General features: G+C 37.5%; 1 protein-coding gene across 3 annotated transcripts in view; it reads left to right on the top strand.

The window, feature by feature from the left end:
• LOC128645279 (sterol 26-hydroxylase, mitochondrial) overlaps positions 1-20840 on the top strand; it is a 199369-nt gene that overhangs the window by 169933 nt on the left and 8596 nt on the right. For all 3 annotated transcript variants that reach the window (XM_053698138.1, XM_053698140.1, XM_053698137.1), the window contains exons 6-7: positions 9570-9736; positions 10142-10223. In XM_053698138.1, coding sequence (XP_053554113.1) covers positions 9570-9736; positions 10142-10223 — 249 coding nt within the window. The remainder of the gene's footprint in view (positions 1-9569; positions 9737-10141; positions 10224-20840) is intronic.

Raw genomic sequence — 20840 nt, 5'->3', positions numbered from 1 at the left:
CCACGGCCCGCCCTGTCATTTTAAGGCAGGTGTTTTTTATTTTTAAACTACAGTCACCACTGCACCCTATAGTTTCTCCTTTCTCTTGCTTGTCTTCGGTCGAATAAATGGTAGTGGCAGTTAGGGGAGGAGCTATATAGACAGCTCTGCTGTGGGTGATCCTCTTGCAGCTTCCTGTTGGGAAGGAGAATATCCCACAAGTAATGGATGATCCGTGGACTGGATACATCACAAGAGAAATAAATTTATCAGGTAAGCATAAATTATGTTATTATAAAAGGCCAGGTATGTTTGTCCGATGCAGTCATGCGCAGTAGAAACTGCAGCGCAAGACAAACATACCTGCTCATAAGCAAGGATCAGTCAGTGAATGCGCACAAGTCTGAGCGAGACTTCAAAAGGCCGTAAGGAGCAGACAGCAGAGAGGGAGGGGGTGGGAGCAAGCAGGGAACTACTGCACTGCATAAAAAAAATGTTGAGAGTGGCAAGAAAGGGGAAAGAGGGATGGAGAGGGGATCCAAGTGGATGGGGATAATGGCCCGTGTACATGGACTTTAGGACTAGTAATGTAATAATCATCATCATACCTTGCAGTTCATTTTAGAACAGCTAACTCTTTATGTTGACTTTTATCTCTATATTTGTAACAGCTAATGACAGATAAGGGATCATTGACCAGCAAAGGGAATTAATGATATCCGGAGCTATTAAGCAACATGTTGATTTATCCTGATCTCAATAGAGCAAAACAAGTGGAAAAAAACTAACACCCTACTCGCGCGCAAACCCGATCACATTTTCTCAAGTGCGCTAACCAGACATGAAAATGTGAATTCATATTTAATAAAGTGTTATACTTTTTATTTACTGTACATATTTCACATTCCAATGTCCTTCACATAGAAGCATATGTTTTGTTTATCAATAAATACATATATATATATATATATATAAAATTGTTTTTGTACATTATATATCTATACATATATATATATATATATATATATATATATAGTATATATATATATATATATATATATATAGATGATTATATATAGGTATAGATATATACAGAGATATAGAGGACTATCTTTTTATAAATACTTAGAACATATAGTGCTACGTTTAAAACATTGGAATGTAACATATGTACAGTAAATACAAAGTATAACACTTTACTAAATATGAATATTGCATACATATGTTTTTACATGTATTCCTCTGCTTAATTGCAAAGGGCTCCAATGCACTTCTATATATGTCTATATATGTGTACATATGTATTTATGTTTTATGTGTATATATATATATATATATATATATATATATATATATATGTCTGTAAATACAAATATACACATTTAAATACATACATACAGTACACACAGTATGTACACACAGTATGTACACACATATATACATATATATATATATATATATATATATATATACACTCACCTGCCACTTTATTAGGTACAATTGGTTGGTAACACAAATTGCTAATTAGCCAATCACATTTCAGCAACTCAATGCATTTAGGCATCTAGACGTGGTGAAGACGACTTGCTGAAGTTCAAACCGAGCATTAGAATGGGGAAGAAAGGGGATTTAAGTGACTTTGAATGTAGCATGGTTGTTGGTGCCAGACGGGCTGGCCTGAATATTTAAAAAACTACTAAACTACTTGGATTTTCACGCATAACTATCTTTAGGGTTTACAAAGAATGGTCAGAAAAAGAGAAAATACCCAGTGAGCGGCAGTTGTGTGGAAGACAATGCCTTGTTGATGTCAGAGGTCAGAGGAGAATGGGCAGACTGGTTTGAGATGATAGAAGGGCAACAGTAACTCAAATAACCACTTGTTAAAACCAAGATATGCCGAATACCATCTCTGAACATACAACACATCAAACCTTGGAGCAGATGGGCTACAGCAGCAGAAGGACACACCGGGTGCCACTCCTGTCAGCTAAGAACAGGAAACTGAGGCTACAATTCGCACAGGCTCACCAAAATTGGACGATAGAAGATTGGAAAAAACGTCGCCTGGTCTGATGAGTCTCGATTTCAGCTGCGACTTTCAGATGGTGGAATTAGAATTTGGTGTAAACAACATGAAAACATGGATCCATCCTGCCTTGTATCAACCGTTCAAGCTAGTGGTGGTGGTGTAGTGTGGAGGATATTTTCTTGGCACACTTTGGGCCCCTTAGTGCCAATTGAGCATCATTTAAATGCCATGGCCTACCTGAGTAGTGTTGCTGACCATGTCCATCCCTTTATGACTACAGTGTACCCATCTTCTGATACTTCTTGCAGGATAATGCACTATGTCACAAAGCTCAAATCATCTCAAATTGTTTTTTTTTTTAACATGACAATGAGTTCACTGTACTCCAATGGCCTCCACAGTCACCAGATCTCAATCCAATAGAGCACCTTTGGGATGTGGCGGAATGGGAGATTTATATCATGGATGCAGCCAACAAATCTGCAGCAACTGGGTGATGCTATCATGTCAATATGGACCAACATTTTTAAGGAATGTTTCCAACACCTTGTTGAAACTATGCCACAAAGAATTAAGGCAGTTCTGAAGGCAAAAGGGGGTCCAACCCGGTACTAGCAAGGTGTACCTAATAAAGTGGCCAGTGAGTGTATATATACATCTTTAGACATGTACTGTATATAGCTCAATATCAAAGCCCTTTGTCTGCCGTTTTTTCTAACACTTGAGACCTCATATGTTTGAGCCTTATAACTTTTTTGTGTAATTTTTTTTAATCTATGTATCAAAAATAGTTACAGAAAGTGTCACAATAAATGGTACACATTTAAAGTATGTATCTCATTCAAACCTTTTCAGTCAATCTAGTTACAAATGACAACTTATTAGTATCTGTATGATTTAAAAGTACAATTTAGCAAGGATATACAGGTGTGAATCTTGTGCAATGTTCTGTAGTTTGTCTTTAACATGTCCTGTTAGAGAAAACAAGTCCATCACTGCTTCTTGAAAAAAAACATACAGAAGAAAAAAATGTAGTTAAAAAGTCACCAATTTAATTCATAAGAATAAAAACACTCTAAAACAGTTTATGAGGTATAAATATTGCTAAATAAAGCATACACTGGGTTAATACCCCAGATAATAATTTGTGGACTACTTAGACGGAGTGTGAGTATTTTTAAACTTATGAATTAAATTGGTGTCTTGTTTACTACACTTAGAGTGGCGTTGCACTCTTTTCTCCAGTATGTTTTTTTTTTTTTTAATTATTTTTATTAGGTGGTGTTTTTTTTAGTGTTGCTGTACTTTGTAATGTATTTTTGATGTGTTTTGTGAGACTTTTTTATTTCTCGAAACAGTTAACCATAGCTCTGAGGTCACGCTAATCCTAAACTTCAATGGCGCTCAAGCGATTGCAGTTACTTTCAACTTTAAATACAAATGAAAAACCGGATGAGTGCAATCAGCCATGATAAACCCCTTATCACTTGCACGTAACATATATATGTGAAATATATATATATATATATATATATGTATACCTGTGTGTGTGTGTGTATATATATATATATATATACATACAGGTTAATATACCAATATATATTTAAAAATGAAAATAACATGTTTTTTCTAAGTTAAAAACATAGGAATTTCAAGTATTTCTATTAAAAAACATTAAAAATTATATTCCATATTTCAAAGTATTTGACTAGGAACGGCTCAAAAGCATGTATATACACAGTATCTCACAAAAATGAGTACACCCCTCATATTTTTGTAAATATTTTATTATATCTTTTCATGTGATAACACTTAAGAAATGAAACTTTGCTACAATGTAACGTAGTGAGTGTACAGTCTGTATAACAGTGTAAATTTATTGTCCCCTCAAAATAACTCAACACACAGCCATTAATGTCTAAACCGTTAGCAACAAAAGTGAGTACACCCTAAGTGGAAATGTCCAAATTGGGCCCAATTAGCCATTTTCCCTTCCGGCTGTCATGTGACTCGTTAGTGTTACAAGGTCTCAGGTGTGAATGGGGAGCAGGTGTGTTAAATTTGATGTTATCTCTCTCACACTCTCTCATCCTGGTCACTGGAAGTTGGCACCTCATGGCAAAGAACTCTTTGAGGATCTGAAAAAAAGAATTGCTGCTCTACATAAAGATGGCCTAGGCTATAAGAAGATTGCCAAGACACTGAAACTGAGCTGAAGCACAGTGGGCAAGACCATACAGTAGTTTCACAGGACAGGTTCCACTTAAAAAAGGGCTTGCAATGGTCGACCAAAGAAGTTGAGTGCACATGCTCAGCGTCATATCCAGAGATTGTCTTTGGGAAATAGACATATGAGTGCTGCCAGCATTGTTGCAAAGGTTGAAGGGGTGGGGGGTCAGCCTGTCGGTGCTCAGACCACACGCCGCACACTGCATCAAGTTGGTCTGCATGGCTGTCGTCCCAGAAGGAAGCCTCTTCTAAAGATGATGCACAAGAAAGCCTGCAAATAGTTTGCTGAAGACAAGCAGACTAAGGACATGGATTACTGGAACCATGTCCTGTGGTCCGATGAGACCAAGATAAACTTATTTGGTTCAGATGGTGTCAAGCATGCGTGGCGCAACCAGGTGAGGAGTACAAAGACAAGTGTGTCTTGCCTACAGTCAAGCATGGTGGTGGGAGTGTCATGGTCTGGGCCTGCATGAGTGCTGCCAGCACTGGGGAGCTACAGTTCATTGAGGGAACCATGAATGCCAACATGTACTGTGACATACTGAAGCAGGAGCATGATCCCCTCCCTTTCGTAGACTGGGCCACAGGGCAGTATTCCAACATGATAACGACCCCAAACACACCTCCAAGATGACCACTGCCTTGCTAAAGAAGCTGAGGGTAAAGGTGATGGACTGGCCAAGCATGTCATCATGGAGGAGTTGAAGAGGACTCCAGTGGCAACCTGTGAAGCTCTGGTGAACTCCATGCCCAAGAGGGTTAAGGCAGTGCTGGAAAACAATGGTGGTACACACAAAATATTGACACTTTGTGCCCAATTTGGACATTTCCACTTAGGGGTGTACTCACTTTTTTTGTCAATGGTTTAGACATTAATGGCTGTGTGATGAGTTATTTTGAGGGAACAGCAAATTTACACTGTTATACATATTGTACACTCACTACTTTGCATTGTAGCAAAGTGTCATTTCTTCACTGTTGTCACATCAAAAGATTAAGGCCTAGATTTGGAGTTCGGCGGTAAAAGGGCTGTTAACGCTCCGCGGGCTTTTTTCTGGCCGCACCATAATATTAACTCTGGTATCGAGAGTTCAAACAAATGCTGCGTTAGGCTCCAAAAAAGGAGCGTAGAGCATTTTTACCGCAAATGCAACTCTCGATACCAGAGTTGCTTACGGACGCGGCCGGCCTCTAAAACGTGCTCGTGCACGATTCTCCCATAGGAAACAATGGGGCTGTTTGAGCTGAAAAAAAACCTAACACCTGCAAAAAAGCAGCGTTCAGCTCCTAACGCAGCCCCATTGTTTCCTATGGGGAAACACTTCCTACGTCTGCACCTAACACTCTAACATGTACCCCGAGTCTAAACACCCCTAGCCTTACACTTATTAACCCCTAATCTGCCGCCCCCGCTATCGCTGACCCCTGCATATTTTTTTAAACCCCTAATCTGCCGCTCCGTAAACCGCTGCCACCTACGTTATCCCTATGTACCCCTAATCTGCTACCCCTAACACCGCCGACCCCTATATTATATTTATTAACCCCTAACCTGCCCCCCACAACATCGCCGACACCTGCCTACACTTATTAACCCCTAATCTGCCGAGCGGACCTGAGCGCTACTATAATAAAGTTATTAACCCCTAATCCGCCTCACTAACCCTATCATAAATAGTATTAACCCCTAATCTGCCCTCCCTAACATCGCCGACACCTAACTTCAATTATTAACCCCTAATCTTCCGATCGGAGCTCACCGCTATTCTAATAAATGGATTAACCCCTAAAGCTAAGTCTAACCCTAACACTAACACCCCCCTAAGTTAAATATAATATTTATCTAACGAAATAAATTAACTCTTATTAAATAACTTATTCCTATTTAAAGCTAAATACTTACCTGTAAAATAAATCCTAATATAGCTACAATATAAATTATAATTATATTATAGCTATTTTAGGATTAATATTTATTTTACAGGCAACTTTGTAATTATTTTATCCAGGTACAATAGCTATTAAATAGTTAAGAACTATTTAATAGTTACCTAGTTAAAATAATTACAAATTTACCTGTAAAATAAATCCTAACCTAAGTTATAATTAAACCTAACACTACCCTATCAATAAAATAATTAAATAAACTACCTACAATTACCTACAATTAACCTAACACTACACTATCAATAAATTAATTAAACACAATTCCTACAAATAAATACAATTAAATAAACTAGCTAAAGTACAAAAAATAAAAAAGAACTAAGTTACAGAAAATAAAAAAATATTTACAAACATAAGAAAAATATTACAACAATTTTAAACTAATTACACCTACTCTAAGCCCCCTAATAAAATAACAAAGCCCCCCAAAATAAAAAATTCCCTACCCTATTCTAAATTAAAAAAGTTACAAGCTCTTTTACCTTACCAGCCCTGAACAGGGCCCTTTGCGGGGCATGCCCCAAGAATTTCAGCTCTTTTGCCTGTAAAAAAAAACATACAATACCCCCCCCCCCCCCAACATTACAACCCACCACCCACATACCCCTAATCTAACCCAAACCCCCCTTAAATAAACCTAAAACTAAGCCCCTGAAGATCTTCTTACCTTGTCTTCACCATCCAGGTATCACCGATCCGTCCTGGCTCCAAGATCTTCATCCAACCCAAGCGGGGGTTGGCGATCCATAATCCGGTCCAGAAGAGGCTCCAAAGTCTTCCTCCTATCCAGCAAGAAGAGGACATCCGGACCGGCAAACATCTTCTCCAAGCGGCGTCTTCTATCTTCTTCCATCCGGAGCGAAGCGGCAGGATCCTGAAGACCTCCAGCGCGGAACATCCATCCGGATTAGATTAGGGGTATGTGGGTGGTGGGTTGTAATGTTGGGGGGGGGGGGGTATTGTATGTTTTTTTTTACAGGCAAAAGAGCTGAAATTCTTGGGGCATGCCCCGCAAAGGGCCCTGTTCAGGGCTGGTAAGGTAAAAGAGCTTGTAACTTTTTTAATTTAGAATAGGGTAGGGAATTTTTTATTTTGGGGGGCTTTGTTATTTTATTAGGGGGCTTAGAGTAGGTGTAATTAGTTTAAAATTGTTGTAATATTTTTCTTATGTTTGTAAATATTTTTTTATTTTCTGTAACTTAGTTCTTTTTTATTTTTTGTACTTTAGCTAGTTTATTTAATTGTATTTATTTGTAGGAATTGTGTTTAATTAATTTATTGATAGTGTAGTGTTAGGTTAATTGTAGGTAATTGTAGGTAGTTTATTTAATTATTTTATTGATAGGGTAGTGTTAGGTTTAATTATAACTTAGGTTAGGATTTATTTTACAGGTAAATTTGTTATTATTTTAACTAGGTAACTATTAAATAGTTCTTAACTATTTAATAGCTATTTTACCTGGTTAAAATAATAACAAAGTTGCCTGTAAAATAAATATTAATCCTAAAATAGCTATAATATAATTATAATTTATATTGTAGCTATATTATGATTTATTTTACAGGTAAGTATTTAGCTTTAAATAGGAATAATTTATTTAATAAGAGTTAATTTATTTCGTTAGATGTAAATTATATTTAATTTAGGGGGGTGTTAGTGTTAGGGTTAGACTTAGCTTTAGGGGTTAATACATTTATTAGAATAGCGGTGAGCTCCGGTCGGCAGATTAGGGGTTAATAATTGAAGTTAGGTGTCGGCGATGTTAGGGAGGGCAGATTAGGGGTTAATACTATTTATGATAGGGTTAGTGAGGCGGATTAGGGGTTAATAACTTTATTATAGTAGCGCTCAAGTCCGCTCGGCAGATTAGGGGTTAATAAGTGTAGGCAGGTGTCGGCGACGTTGAGGGGGGCAGATTAGGGGTTAATAAATATAATATAGGGGTCGGCGATGTTAGGGCAGCAGATTAGGGGTACATAGGGATAACGTAGGTGGCGGCGATTTGCGGTCGGAAGATTAGGGGTTAATTATTTTAAGTAGCTGGCGGCGACGTTGTGGGGGGCAAGTTAGGGGTTAATAAATGTAATACAGGGGTCGGCGGGGTTAGGGGCAGCAGATTAGGGGTACATAAGTATAACGTAGGTGGCGGTCGGCAGATTAGGGGTTAAAAATTTTAATCGAGTGGCGGCGGTGTGGGGGGACCTCGGTTTAGGGGTACATAGGTAGTTTATGGGTGTTAGTGTACTTTAGGGTACAGTAGTTAAGAGCTTTATGAACCGGCGTTAGCCAGAAAGCTCTTAACTCCTGCTATTTTCAGGCGGCTGGAATCTTGTCGTTAGAGCTCTAACGCTCACTTCAGAAACGACTCTAAATACCAGCGTTAGAAAGATCCCATTGAAAATATAGGCTACGCAAATGGCGTAGGGGGATCTGCGGTATGGAAAAGTCGCGGCTGAAAAGTGAGCGTTAGACCCTTTAATCACTGACTCCAAATACCAGCGGGCGGCCAAAACCAGCCTTAGGAGCCTCTAACGCTGGTTTTGACGGCTACCGCCGAACTCCAAATCTAGGCCATAATAAAATATTTACAAAAATGTGAGGGGTGTACTCACATTTGTGAGATACTGTATATATATATATATATATATATATATATATATGTGTATATGTGTGTTTATGTGTGTATATATGTATGTATGTGTGCACATATAAACATATAAATACTCATGTATAGACATATTGGAGCCCTTTCTAGTCAAACACCTTGCCATATACAATATCCCTTTTTAAATCTTTTTATCTGTATTAAACTGATATTTTCTCAATAAAAAAGTGTATATGAGTGGAATGCTTTATTTTAATATGTTTTTTAAATGTTTTGGGAAACTTTTCTTTAATCCATATACTTTTACTTCAGGTCTCAAGTCTCTCTAATTCTTTGAGCGCTATTTGGACTTTCGCTCGAGCACAACCCATAATTTTCAACTGGTGATATCAACGCTATTTAGCATGGTCGAGATATCCATTGAAAGGAATGGGTGTGCTATAGCGATCTTGGATGCACTAAACATTCACTGGTAAATCTAATATACTATTTACTTGTAATATCAAGTTGTGCTCTAATTTTAGCGCAGTCCAGTGATACTGCTTATCACCTCCTGCGTTATCATTAGTTTCCACTTGTAATCTTACCCAAAGTACATGTCAATAACACAGAAACAGCCCATTTAATGTGCCTTTATGCACTGAAGCTATAATTTGCTGTCTGTACCACTGACTCACACATAAACTAAAAAAAAAATTGTAGTTTAACATCTAAATGACTATAAACATGATTGCCTTATAAAGCCAATCTACTTCATCATCTTCTATCTGCAGACATCAAACACATTGACCTGGGCACTATACGAACTGGCAAAGAACCCGGAAATACAGGACTCTCTGTATCAGGAGGTTATCAGTGTTGTTCCAGGGGAAAAGATTCCAAGCAGTGCTGATATTTCACAAATGCCTTTATTAAGAGCTGTGATTAAGGAAGCCCTTCGGTGAGTAACTACATTTATATTTTATCAGACAAATAAGGTAATAATCATCATCATTTCAGAACAGCTAACTCTCTATGTTGACTTTTATCTCTGTATTTGTTCCAGCTAATGACAGATAAGGGGTCAATGACCAGCAACAGGAATTAATGATATCCGGTGCTATTAAGCAATATGTTGATCTATCCTGATCTCAACTTAGTGCAATTTGTGTTATTAAATAGGTACTACCAAGAGAATATCAGGGCAGAGGAAAGGTCAAAGCACAGAAAAATATGCAGAATGTACTAGTAAATTGTTCTTTTTTTTTTTTACTTTGTAGGTTATAAGTTTAAAGTTTCCTTTAATATTGATTTTGTATGAATGAAATAATATTGTAGTGTTTTGTTTTTTTAAAATCTTTTTAAGTATGTATCCAGTCGTTCCAGAAAATGGCAGAGTTGCAGTAGAAAATGATGTGATCTTAGATGGATATTTTTTCCCAAAAAATGTAAGTTTTGGTTTCTATTATTTATTTATTTTTACTTATGAGTGCATAGACACAGTGATAATGAGTCACGGATACAATGTCACAGCTAATGAGTGGAATCATTGGCTGTCTCTGCTTCCTCTCTCACGCGATCAGATCAGTGCTACATAGTATCTCATGTCCCACAGTTCTATACAGTAGTAATAATTAAAAAAAATATATATTTAAAAAAAAATAATAATAATAACCCATTCAGTGCTGAACCCAGTGTTATTGCTGTGATGACTCTGACTCTGATCAGTACAGTGTCACTGTTCAGTACTTTTGGGGTATGATTATTTATTTTTTATTTATTTTTTTATTATTTCTTTATTGAGAAAAAATTCAAAAACATACATATTCATGCAATAGTCTTACAATACTGTGTTCCAGAGGAAATACATAACGACTACAAAGTAAATTCTTTGATAAACAAGGAATGAGTCTTTCTCCATTTGAGTCTTTCTTTCCATGTTGTAAGCAGACTATTCCTCAGCTATGACACATACATCTTTTTCACATGGCTACACAGTCTTTTCTTTAATATTCATAGTATTCATAGGGGGGGAAAGGGGAGGGGATTGGGGGAAAACTAGGATAAGTTTGGTAATTTAAACAGAAACAAAAATTAAACAAACTTGCCTAAGGGTATGGTTTTGTTTTATGAGCTAGCTATTTGTATAATCCAAAGTCATGACTTCCAACCGTCCATGTACATACATTTAGATCCCGCTCCTCCAAAGATTCATAGGGATACATATAAGTAACAGCTTGATTAGTGAGGCCAGGGGGCTAATATATATCTTAAATTGCTTTTGCATATTTGTATTGTTCCGCAGGTAAATTATATCATGATATGTATTTAATTTCCCTGTGGTGAAATAATATCTCACCATTTTCAACATATAATCTACTTGCTGTATCCAACTATCAAGAGAAGGTATTTGCATGACTTTCCATAGTTTAGGGATTCATTTTTTAGCAGCGTTAATCATAATTTGGGTAATACTACGTCTGAGTTTACAGGTAATGTCCGAAAGATCATTAAAGAGGAAACACTCTGAGGTGAATCTGGGGACAAAGCCCAAGACCTCATCAATTGCTGAGTGGATATCTCTCCAAATGGAGTTAGATTGCCACATTCCCACCATATATGCAACATTGTGCCTTCCTGGTTGCAACCTCTCCAACATTTGTTACTTGCATTCCTAAACATATGTTTTAATTTGTTGGGTGTCAAATACCATCGTGTAAGAATTTTCATGTTCGTTTCAAGAAAAGAAGAGGAATGTGCTGATTTTGTAGTAGCATATGACCAAAGTTTCCATTGTTTAGGTGTTATCTGCCTATTCATTTCTACTTCCCATTTATGAACATAGGTAGGCCTCGATGGAAGATATAACTCCATAAGATGTTGGTACAGGAAGGACACTGTCCCTTTCTTGAAGTTTTGGTTAGTACATAATGTTTCAAAGGCTGTTAGAGGTCTAAAAAAGTCTCCAATATTTTTATGGGATACTATATAGTGGCTCGTCTGCAGTATAAGGTGGCGCAACAGAAGTTGCTATTCCCAATTTTAGATAATTTTAAATGTTGTTGCTGCTAAACATTACTGATGGTTACTGTTTGATAGGATCTTAGTGCAATCAGCAATGTTTAGCAGCTATAATATTGTTACATATTAACATTTACATGAGCGGCTTATATATGTATATATCTTTTTTAGCACCTTAACATTATAATTGTTGCAAATTAAGCTGGAAATTCATTTGAGCTGTATTTTCAAAACTAATATTACATGCATGGTTACATATTGTAATGTTGATGAACCATTGATGTTATACAAATATAACTTATTGTCGTTATCTATAAGTATAACTTATTGTTTATTCGGGTTATCTAATAGAACGCATTAACACTACGTAGTGATCTATTTTAGCCGACACCGGTGTCTAATTTTACATGAGAGTACATTAGTGAATGTTTTTATTGATTCTGTGTAAAGTTAGGTTTTAAATATTTACTAATAAATATTAATTTATACTATGATCACTGTATATACATTTATTTTCTTCCCAATGGGAGTATATAGATTTTTGGTATATGTATAATATCCAACACCTCTCATATATAATAGCAATTATTGAGTATTGTGACAACATTTAAAATTATCTAAAATTGGGAATAGCAACTTCTGTTGCGCCACCTTATACTGCATACATTTTAGAAACTTTGGGATAACGTTTTTAAAGGTGAGCTTTTTCCCTTCCAATCTGTCAGTTTAACCCTTCTTAACAATAGTGGCTCGTCTGTTGGTACTTAAACCAAGATGTGAAGTGCGAGTAGCCTATTTCCTGTAACTCTTCCCTATTAAGAAGCTTTCCCCTATCTAATAAATTATGTATAGGGATTAGGTCATGAAATTTACATGGAACATGAAATGCATGGGTGTTCTACCTATCTCAAACTCTCTATTCATGATCATGAGCAGGGTCATTAGTAGGGAGTGCGGGGAATTTGTTTCTAAGAGATACCCAGTCAGACCAGGTTTCACTAAAAATAAGGTACGGTTTACCAATATTCAATGTGGAGTCCAAAGGGGCCCAGCACAATCCCCACAGATGTGGAACATTTAGCAAGCGTGATTCCAACTGTACTACCTTCTTATATGATTGCTCACCCTGTCTGCACCAGTCTACCACTCTACTCATTGAAATAGCCAGTTTATACCAACTCAGATTAGGGACCCCCAATCCTTCTTTCTCTCTAGGGGCAGAGATAATATTTTTAGATAATCTAGGTTGTTTCCTTTGCCAGATGTATGTGTTTATTACCGTTTGTAATTTTTGAATATCCCTAAAGACTCCGGTTATAGGGAGTGCTTGCATAATATATAGTACCTTAGGCAATAAGGTCATTTTTGCGGCTGCTATTCTTCCCAACCAGGAGATATTATTCTTGGGCAGCCATTAAAAGTTAAAACTCAGTCAAATGTTTTCCATAGTTTAGTCTACAAAGTTCATCTAGGCTAAAGGACAAATGGATACCCAAGTATTTCAAGGCTTTTAGGTTAATTTTAAAGGGACAGTTTAATTTAATTGTGTTGAGGGTTTCTGTTGTGATATTTATAGGATATAGTTCTGACTTGGTCGGATTTACTAAAAAGTTTAGATACCTTGCTGTATTCTTGGAATTCAATCTGCACTGACTTCAGAGATTCTAGAGGAGATTACAAAGTTAACAGGATGTCATCTACAAACATTGCAAGTTTTGTGTGTTTAGTCTTGGATATTAATTCCGATTATTTCAGGGTTGTTTTGTATTTTAGTTGCCAAAGGCTCTAAAGATAGAACAAATAGGAGGGGAGATAAAGGGTACCTCTGTCTCATACCGTTGCAGATTTTAAAAGCATCCAACAGAGTACCGTTAATCCGAATTCGTACTGAGGGGTTAGAATTTAGAGCTAAAATTTGAGCAATAAATTTAGATGGGAAGTCGAATTTAGTTAGTGTAGATTGTAAAAAAAGTCCAGTCTAATCTATCGAAGGCTTTTTCAGCATCCGTTGATAGGAATACTGTAGGAATTTTGGTGTGTTTAATGTGGTCTAAAAGGGTGATGACTTTACTTATATTATCCTTAGCCTCTCGCTTTGGTACAAAACCCACTTGGTTGCCATCTAAAAGGGAAGGCAATAATTTATTTAATCTAGTAGCCAAGACTTTAGCGTATATTTTAGATTGGCATTTAGCAGACATATAGGTCTGAAGTTGGCCGGGGTGTTCCCAGGTTTTGGTAAAACTGTTGTGTGCTTGAAGCATGATGTAGGGGTATAAGTGGCAATCTGATATATAATTGAATAAAGATGTCAAGTGTGGGATCAGTTGGTTTTTAAAGGTTTTATAATAAAGATTAGTAAAACCGTCCAGGCCTGGGGCCTTACTAGGTTTCATGTTAGATATAGTTTCTGAGATTTCCTCAGCAGATATTGGAGTCTCTAAGGATTGGGCTTCATCTGCATATAGACTGGGAAGAGTGATATTGTGTAGATATCTGTCACACGCTTCTTTATGTGTTTCTGAGGGTCTCTCTATATGTATATTATATAATTTGTGGTAGAACTCTTGAAATATTTTAGCTATATGTTAAGTGTCTTCTACTTGGGTTCCATTTTTTGAGATAATTGAGTGAATATATGATTTTAATTGTTGTTTTTTTTTGGGGTTTTTTTTAAATAATTTTTTATTGAAGTCATAAGCACATACAGAGTATAAGGTATGCCCCAAAACATTTACAAATAAATGTATACATAGCATAGTTGTGAGAGTGTTGCATTCTAGCATCTCAAATATTACCAGAAAATGTGGGCTGTCACATAGAAAGACTTCAGTTTTGTTATAGAGTGTCATAAACGTGATACAAGCAAAAAGGTCCTCTCCTAGCTATATACAAAAAGAAAAAAGTAAGATATCTATTCGGATAAGGGTGAGACTAGGGAGGAGGTTACTCTATAGATTTATAAGGGAGGGGGATGCAGCGGGCAAGAGCCGCTCAATATGTAATAGGGGGAGGGTGGAGGGAGGGGGATGGAGAGTGGAGCCAGCTAGAATGTCGGCCCCAGAAGCCAGTTTAGTTGGAACTAGAGAATAATTACTCAATATGAATATTACCATATTCATATAATATATTGTCAGATGGAGGGGGGGCGGTATATTAATTGGAGATTAGAGATTAGGGGGCTTGGGGGACTTCTGGGTGAGCCCCTCTCCTGGGGAAGTGCCACCTCTAGGCGATGTTGGAGAGGGAAAAGGGATATGACCCGCAGGCATAAGTACCGGCGGGAAAGGGAGGAGAGAGGCTCAATCAAGAAAACTATTATGTGCTAGAGATGTGAATGAGAACATAGATAAACTAGGGATTACAGTTGTATAGTCACAGAGAATTATAGTCAATAACACATATAAATATAACACAACACTTAGGTAAAAGAGAGGTCACGTGCATCCACATAGACAACAATAGTTATTAAACACATTATAAAAAAACGGAATATACTAGGGAGAGTCTAGATTACATGTATGCTCACTGACATTACTACGGAAAATAGGAAGACCAAGATATGTTAATGAGGGAAGATAAACCACGGATATGCTAGTGGGATATAGTGTATATGCGCCGTGTGAACTATCTGTCTAGAAGAAGTAAAATGGAGTGAATCTAACTAGGTCTTTTAACTCAGGAAAAGAGAGTTGCAAAGTGAGGGAAAGGATACCCAAACACTAAGAAACCTCAAACTAAAGCTTAGTGTAACATGCATGACATGGGAAAATTTGTTAGGCCTGTGGGGTAAGGCAGGATTAGGTCATGATGTAGGGGGCTATCTGCATCTATGAGATATAGTTAAGTAATGACAACAAACTCAAAGAACTTATATGCTGGACCGTGCTTTCCCAGTGGACACGGCCCAGCAGCATCTATAAATACATGTATGGAGAGACTGCAGTAGATAGACAGTATGTAATGTAGCGAGTACATAACTCAAATTAAAAAATGGCAAACAAACTAGACAGTCCTGGACTAAATAACAACAGAGTCACCTTTATGAACTATCCCTCAAAGGTGTTAGTAGAAAACCATAATAACACAGCTATAGCTCAGGCAGAGTATCATTGTTAAGATTATGGCTCTGGGTATGGGATCTTGAGTGTAAACTAAAGTGGTTATAGGTGCCATAATGAGATAGGCATAAATTTGTGTTTCCAGAGCCACTGAGTAACTAAATATAACTATCTAACCATTTAAACCTTTCGAATGGGGTGAGGGAATCTCTCTGCACTGAGCTCCTATGTGGCGATAAACAACCTGGAAACTATTTATTGAAGGGGAAGAACATCACGAAAATTATACAAAGTGAGGTTAAACGTTATGGTGTAAACACACATATAGGTACTAAAGGACTAGCAGTAAAACGTTAAATAAAATAATGATAAAGAAAAAGGATTCTCGCAGGTATATAGCAACAGTCCCAGAGGAGACCATATTATTGCTGTAAGTCCCATAACGAACCAGCAAGAGTTGGGGACCTGCGGTAGTAACATAGTCAGTGTAAAATTACCCCACTCCAACTCGGAGTCCTTCTCCTACTCCACATCTCTGAGATTCCACTATAGGGGACACGATAAGCTGTCTATCTCTGTGGCTCAACATGAATGGTGATCTGTGCTGTGTGGCGGGCTGTGCCGTTACTTTTCCAACGGCTCTGGATCTCTGTAAAGCTTGCATAGTCTGTTGTCTCCTGTTCTGAGCTCTAGCTGTGCCATCACAAACTGGAGACTTGGTGAGCCCAAGACCGCTGACTGCCGCATATGACTTGTCACTCGATCCGCAGGTATAACTATCTGGATACCGGGTCACCTCTAGCTGGTTCACATAATGCTGCTTAGATTCCGTGTGTACATCTGAGATCTGCGTATTACTGCATCGACCGCCATTACTTAGCCGTATTGATTTCGCAGGGCTGGGATTTCTAGTTGTAGCGACGCTGGTTCCCTCTGTTTCCCAATTTGAAATCACTCTCCGAAGTAACTCTTTGGGGTCATGGTGGTTGATAGTCTCCTCTATTTCCACCGGTGGCGGCTCTGACAGTTGCGAGCCCATAGCATCTCTTAGTTCTTTAATGAGTGCCTGCTTGTGATCGTCCAGCAAAAGCTCCAATTGGAGAAATGCCAAAGCGATTTGTCTCTCCATATTGTAGCTGCCAAGGCTATTATAGAGCAGAAGTATATCTTTGAGCAGTAGGGAGGTATCTAAGATGGCTCAAAGATGGCGGCTCCGGACTCACACCCGGTCACGATCTCAGTAGACACAAATGTCTTTATCTTTATTGAATCGCCAAGTATTGTCCCCTAATAAGAGTCCTCTGGCTTTATGCCATGTGAATGATCGAATATAGAAGCATACATAGTTTTAACATGCTAGACTTATGAAAGTTTTGTGCTCACACCTCAGGAGCTCTGGTATGGCACGTCTTTCTGTGTTGGCTGCTGGCTCCGCCCCCCTAATTGTTGTTTTTTAAGCTCCCTCGCTAATAGTTTACCTGTTTTGTTGCTCTCACCATAAAATTTTTGTTGCAAGAATAATTGTTTTCGTTGAGTTTCAATTTGCACGTGTTCATTTAGTTTATTTCTCTTATCACATAGCATTTTTTGGAGAGATTCGTCATTGGAAGTCATCTTTACTAGAAAATATAGCTCAGCTATTTCTTGAGCTAATAAAGTGTATGTTTTCCTGTCTATTCTGTGCTTGTTAGCTCTGGATTTTATAAATTTGCCTCTCATATAGGCCTTGTGTGCTTCCCAAATTATATCTGGGTTCGAGTCTGGGGTGGCATTTATTGTGAAGTAAGTTTCCATCTGCTTAGTAAAATTCTTTTGGATTCAATAATACTGTATCATCTAAGCTCCAACAGATTGGCATAGATGGCCAGTTTAAAAAAATTCTACCAATGAATGGTCAGACCATGTTGTATGCTTTATATTGGATTGTCTGATATAAGAAAGTGTATTGTGATCTGCTAGAATATAATCAAGTCTTGAATAACTTTTTTATGTGGATAGGAGAAGAAAGTATAATTTTTCTTAAGGGGGTTTAAGTAACACCACATGTCATGTAGGGTAAGAGTTTTGAGATATGGATTGAAGAGCTTTATGTGTTGTTTGGGTTTTGGGATTTGAACTGTCAATTGGGGGGTCTAGTGGAATGTTTAGATCACCTCCCAGAATCAAAGGGCCCTTAGTATTAACCAGTATTCTAGGAGTGATATTATTTATGAAAAAGTCTTAGTGTTTATTAGGCACGTAAAGGTTGACAAATGTGATGGGTTTGCCGAATAGTAAGCCTGAAATACACAAGTAACTTCCTTCCTTATCTTTATCTATTTGCAGTACTTTAAATGGAATAGACTTGTGAATGAGAATGCTCACTCCATTTACCTTTTTTGTTGGTTTGTGCTATGGAAGTGTTGTGTAAAATGGGTAGTAAAATACTTTGGTAGTTTAGTGGCTTTAAAATGAGTTTCCTGCAAAAGTAGGACTTTACCTCCTCTCCTATGTAAGTCCTGCAGAGCAATAGCTCTTTTATTTAGGCAATTAAACCCTTTCACATTTTATGTGATTATATGTGTTGTACATTAGTGTGTGTGGACATAGCAATTTAAAAAACACAACTTGTTGTAGATGGATGACAGATCTACATTGGCTTCAGAACATACATTTACAATCCTTAGGCATAACAAATAAACAGCATTCAAAATATTTAAATAACAGTAATTCAAAAGCATAAAACTTTTAAAAAAAGGAAGGGAAGTATATAGCAATTAACAACTTAAGTTATTATATGCTAACTGTCAGATATAAATCACACATCTCTAATTTGCCTAAACTGTCATTAGACTAGACATAGAGAGAAAAAAATGTAAACATTTCAGCATTTCGAGTTGGGAAGGACATACTTGTGGGCTGTAAATTGCCCTAAGTAACTTTTTAGACTTTTAACTATCCCAACTTCAGGTTAGAGAAACATACTTGGTGAGACTAATCATTGTAACATGAAGCAAAATGTCTCATATAACTCAAGAAAAAACAAGATACTTATGCATTGACTATGCGGCTTCTTGTCCTTCAGCGACCTGGGTAGCCTGCCTGAGGGTTGGTTTATCACTTCTTCTAGATGACACTCTTTGCCATTCTGGCCTTTGAGGAAGTGGGATTATCTTGGAGTTGTTGTTATTTGAAGCAGAAGTGTTGCCATCTAAAGGTGGTGGTTTCTGGGGAATGACATGATATTCTTTTGCCTCTCCATTGTATTTGTAGGTTGAATGGATGTCCCCATCTATAGGGAATGTTTTGCTGGTGTAATTTATTTGTTAAAAGCCTCAGGTCTCTTCTTTTTTGAAGGGTTCTTGGAGACAGCTCTTCAAAAAGTTGTAAATCCGTACCTTTGAATTTTATTGGGTGCTTTTGCCTCGCTTTTTTTCATTAGATTTTTCTTTGATTGGATAGCTTGTGACTTTTATTATCACATTTCTAGGAGGTTGATCTTCGGAGGGTTTAGCCCTCAAGGCCCGATGAACTCTGTCTAGTGCAAATGTTGTATCTTCCACTTCATCTGATAGGCAAATAAACTTTGAACATATTTTTCTAATTCTTCTGGGGCCACTGCTTCTGATATACAATGTATTCTAATGTTGTGTTGGCAGCTCCTGTTTTCCAGGTCATCAATTTTATTTTCCAATAGCAGAATAGTATTTTCTTTTTGGGCTAGTTGGTCATTAAAACTTGCAATAGTTGCAGTTTGATGAGCTGTATCTTCCTCCAATTTTTCCACTCTCTGACCCACTTCTGTCAGATTCTTCTTTATTTCTGAGATTTCCGCCCGGATGCATTGTTTAACCTGTTGGATTAACATGGATAAATCTTTTTTTGAAGACAATAAGTCCAGAAGCGCTTTGGGAATAGGCATGGCAGATGCTGGGCCATCATATTCATATTCTGATAAAATTGAATAATTTCTTGTTCTTGTTTCTTTGTCTTGTGCAACAGAATTCTGTGATGGCTCCAGGCATTTAAAAAAATTATTCACAGAAGGCACTGCGTTTGTCTTTTTCTTTGCTGAACAGTCCGCCTTATTAGCTTTCTTTGGAGACATGGCGATTTTGGAGTTATGTATAATAAATAATAAGAGAGAAGCGCTCAACCTGGGAACGAACAATAGCATAATAGCTTGTTCTATAGCTAGTTACCACCAAAGAAGCAGCCTCTTTTTGCTCAACATGTGCCTTTCACAGAGAAGAACTTTCCTGAAGCATATCAGTCTGATCCTGACTTAACAGTACAGTCCAGCCCCGAAATACCAGGCAATACCTCTCTTAACGAGAGAAACAGCAAAACCCCAGACGTACGTTTCGGCCTAGTGTGGGCCTCGTCAGTGAGGTGCAGCCTCTAGACACACTGAGCAATGGGTCCACGTCTGGATTCCCGCATCACACTTAGAGAGACTTCACTAAGTGTCATAATTTGCATAAATAAAAAGAGAGAAGCGCTCAACCTGGGAACAAACAATAGCATAATAGTTTGTTCTATGGCTAGTTACCACCCTAGCCTCTTTTTGCTCAACATGTGCCTTTCACAGAGAAGAACTTTCCTGAAGCATATCAGTCTGAAAGTCCTGAGTGGGGAGAGAGATTATATGTAGTAACTTTCAAATAGAAGAAATTGTAGTAGGAATAAATACTCCAGTCTCCTAAGGTCTCTAACAGTTGTCAATACAGCCCTGCAAACTGTGAGACCTATATATCTGCTCGCACAGTCCATTATATTTAGAGTCCTTAGAATCTGATTAGTTCATAAGATGCCTCTTGTACGCTTCTGTGTGCGCGTTATATATATCCGAGATGTGATTTATTTCTCAAGGAGCTGTCCTGTTAGGATTCGCCAACATATTAAAGATGGTGTACATTGATACTGGATCCGGCTTTAGCATGCTGTCTAAAAGTTGTGATGCACTTTATATTTGTTAATAGCCTGTATTCAGTGTATGCAGCC

The sequence above is a fragment of the Bombina bombina genome, chromosome 1 (genome assembly GCF_027579735.1).
Source record: "Bombina bombina isolate aBomBom1 chromosome 1, aBomBom1.pri, whole genome shotgun sequence".
Classification (NCBI taxonomy): Eukaryota; Metazoa; Chordata; class Amphibia; order Anura; family Bombinatoridae; genus Bombina; species Bombina bombina.
Note: the sequence above shows the minus strand (reverse complement) of the source record. Positions and strands in the feature narration are given on the sequence as shown.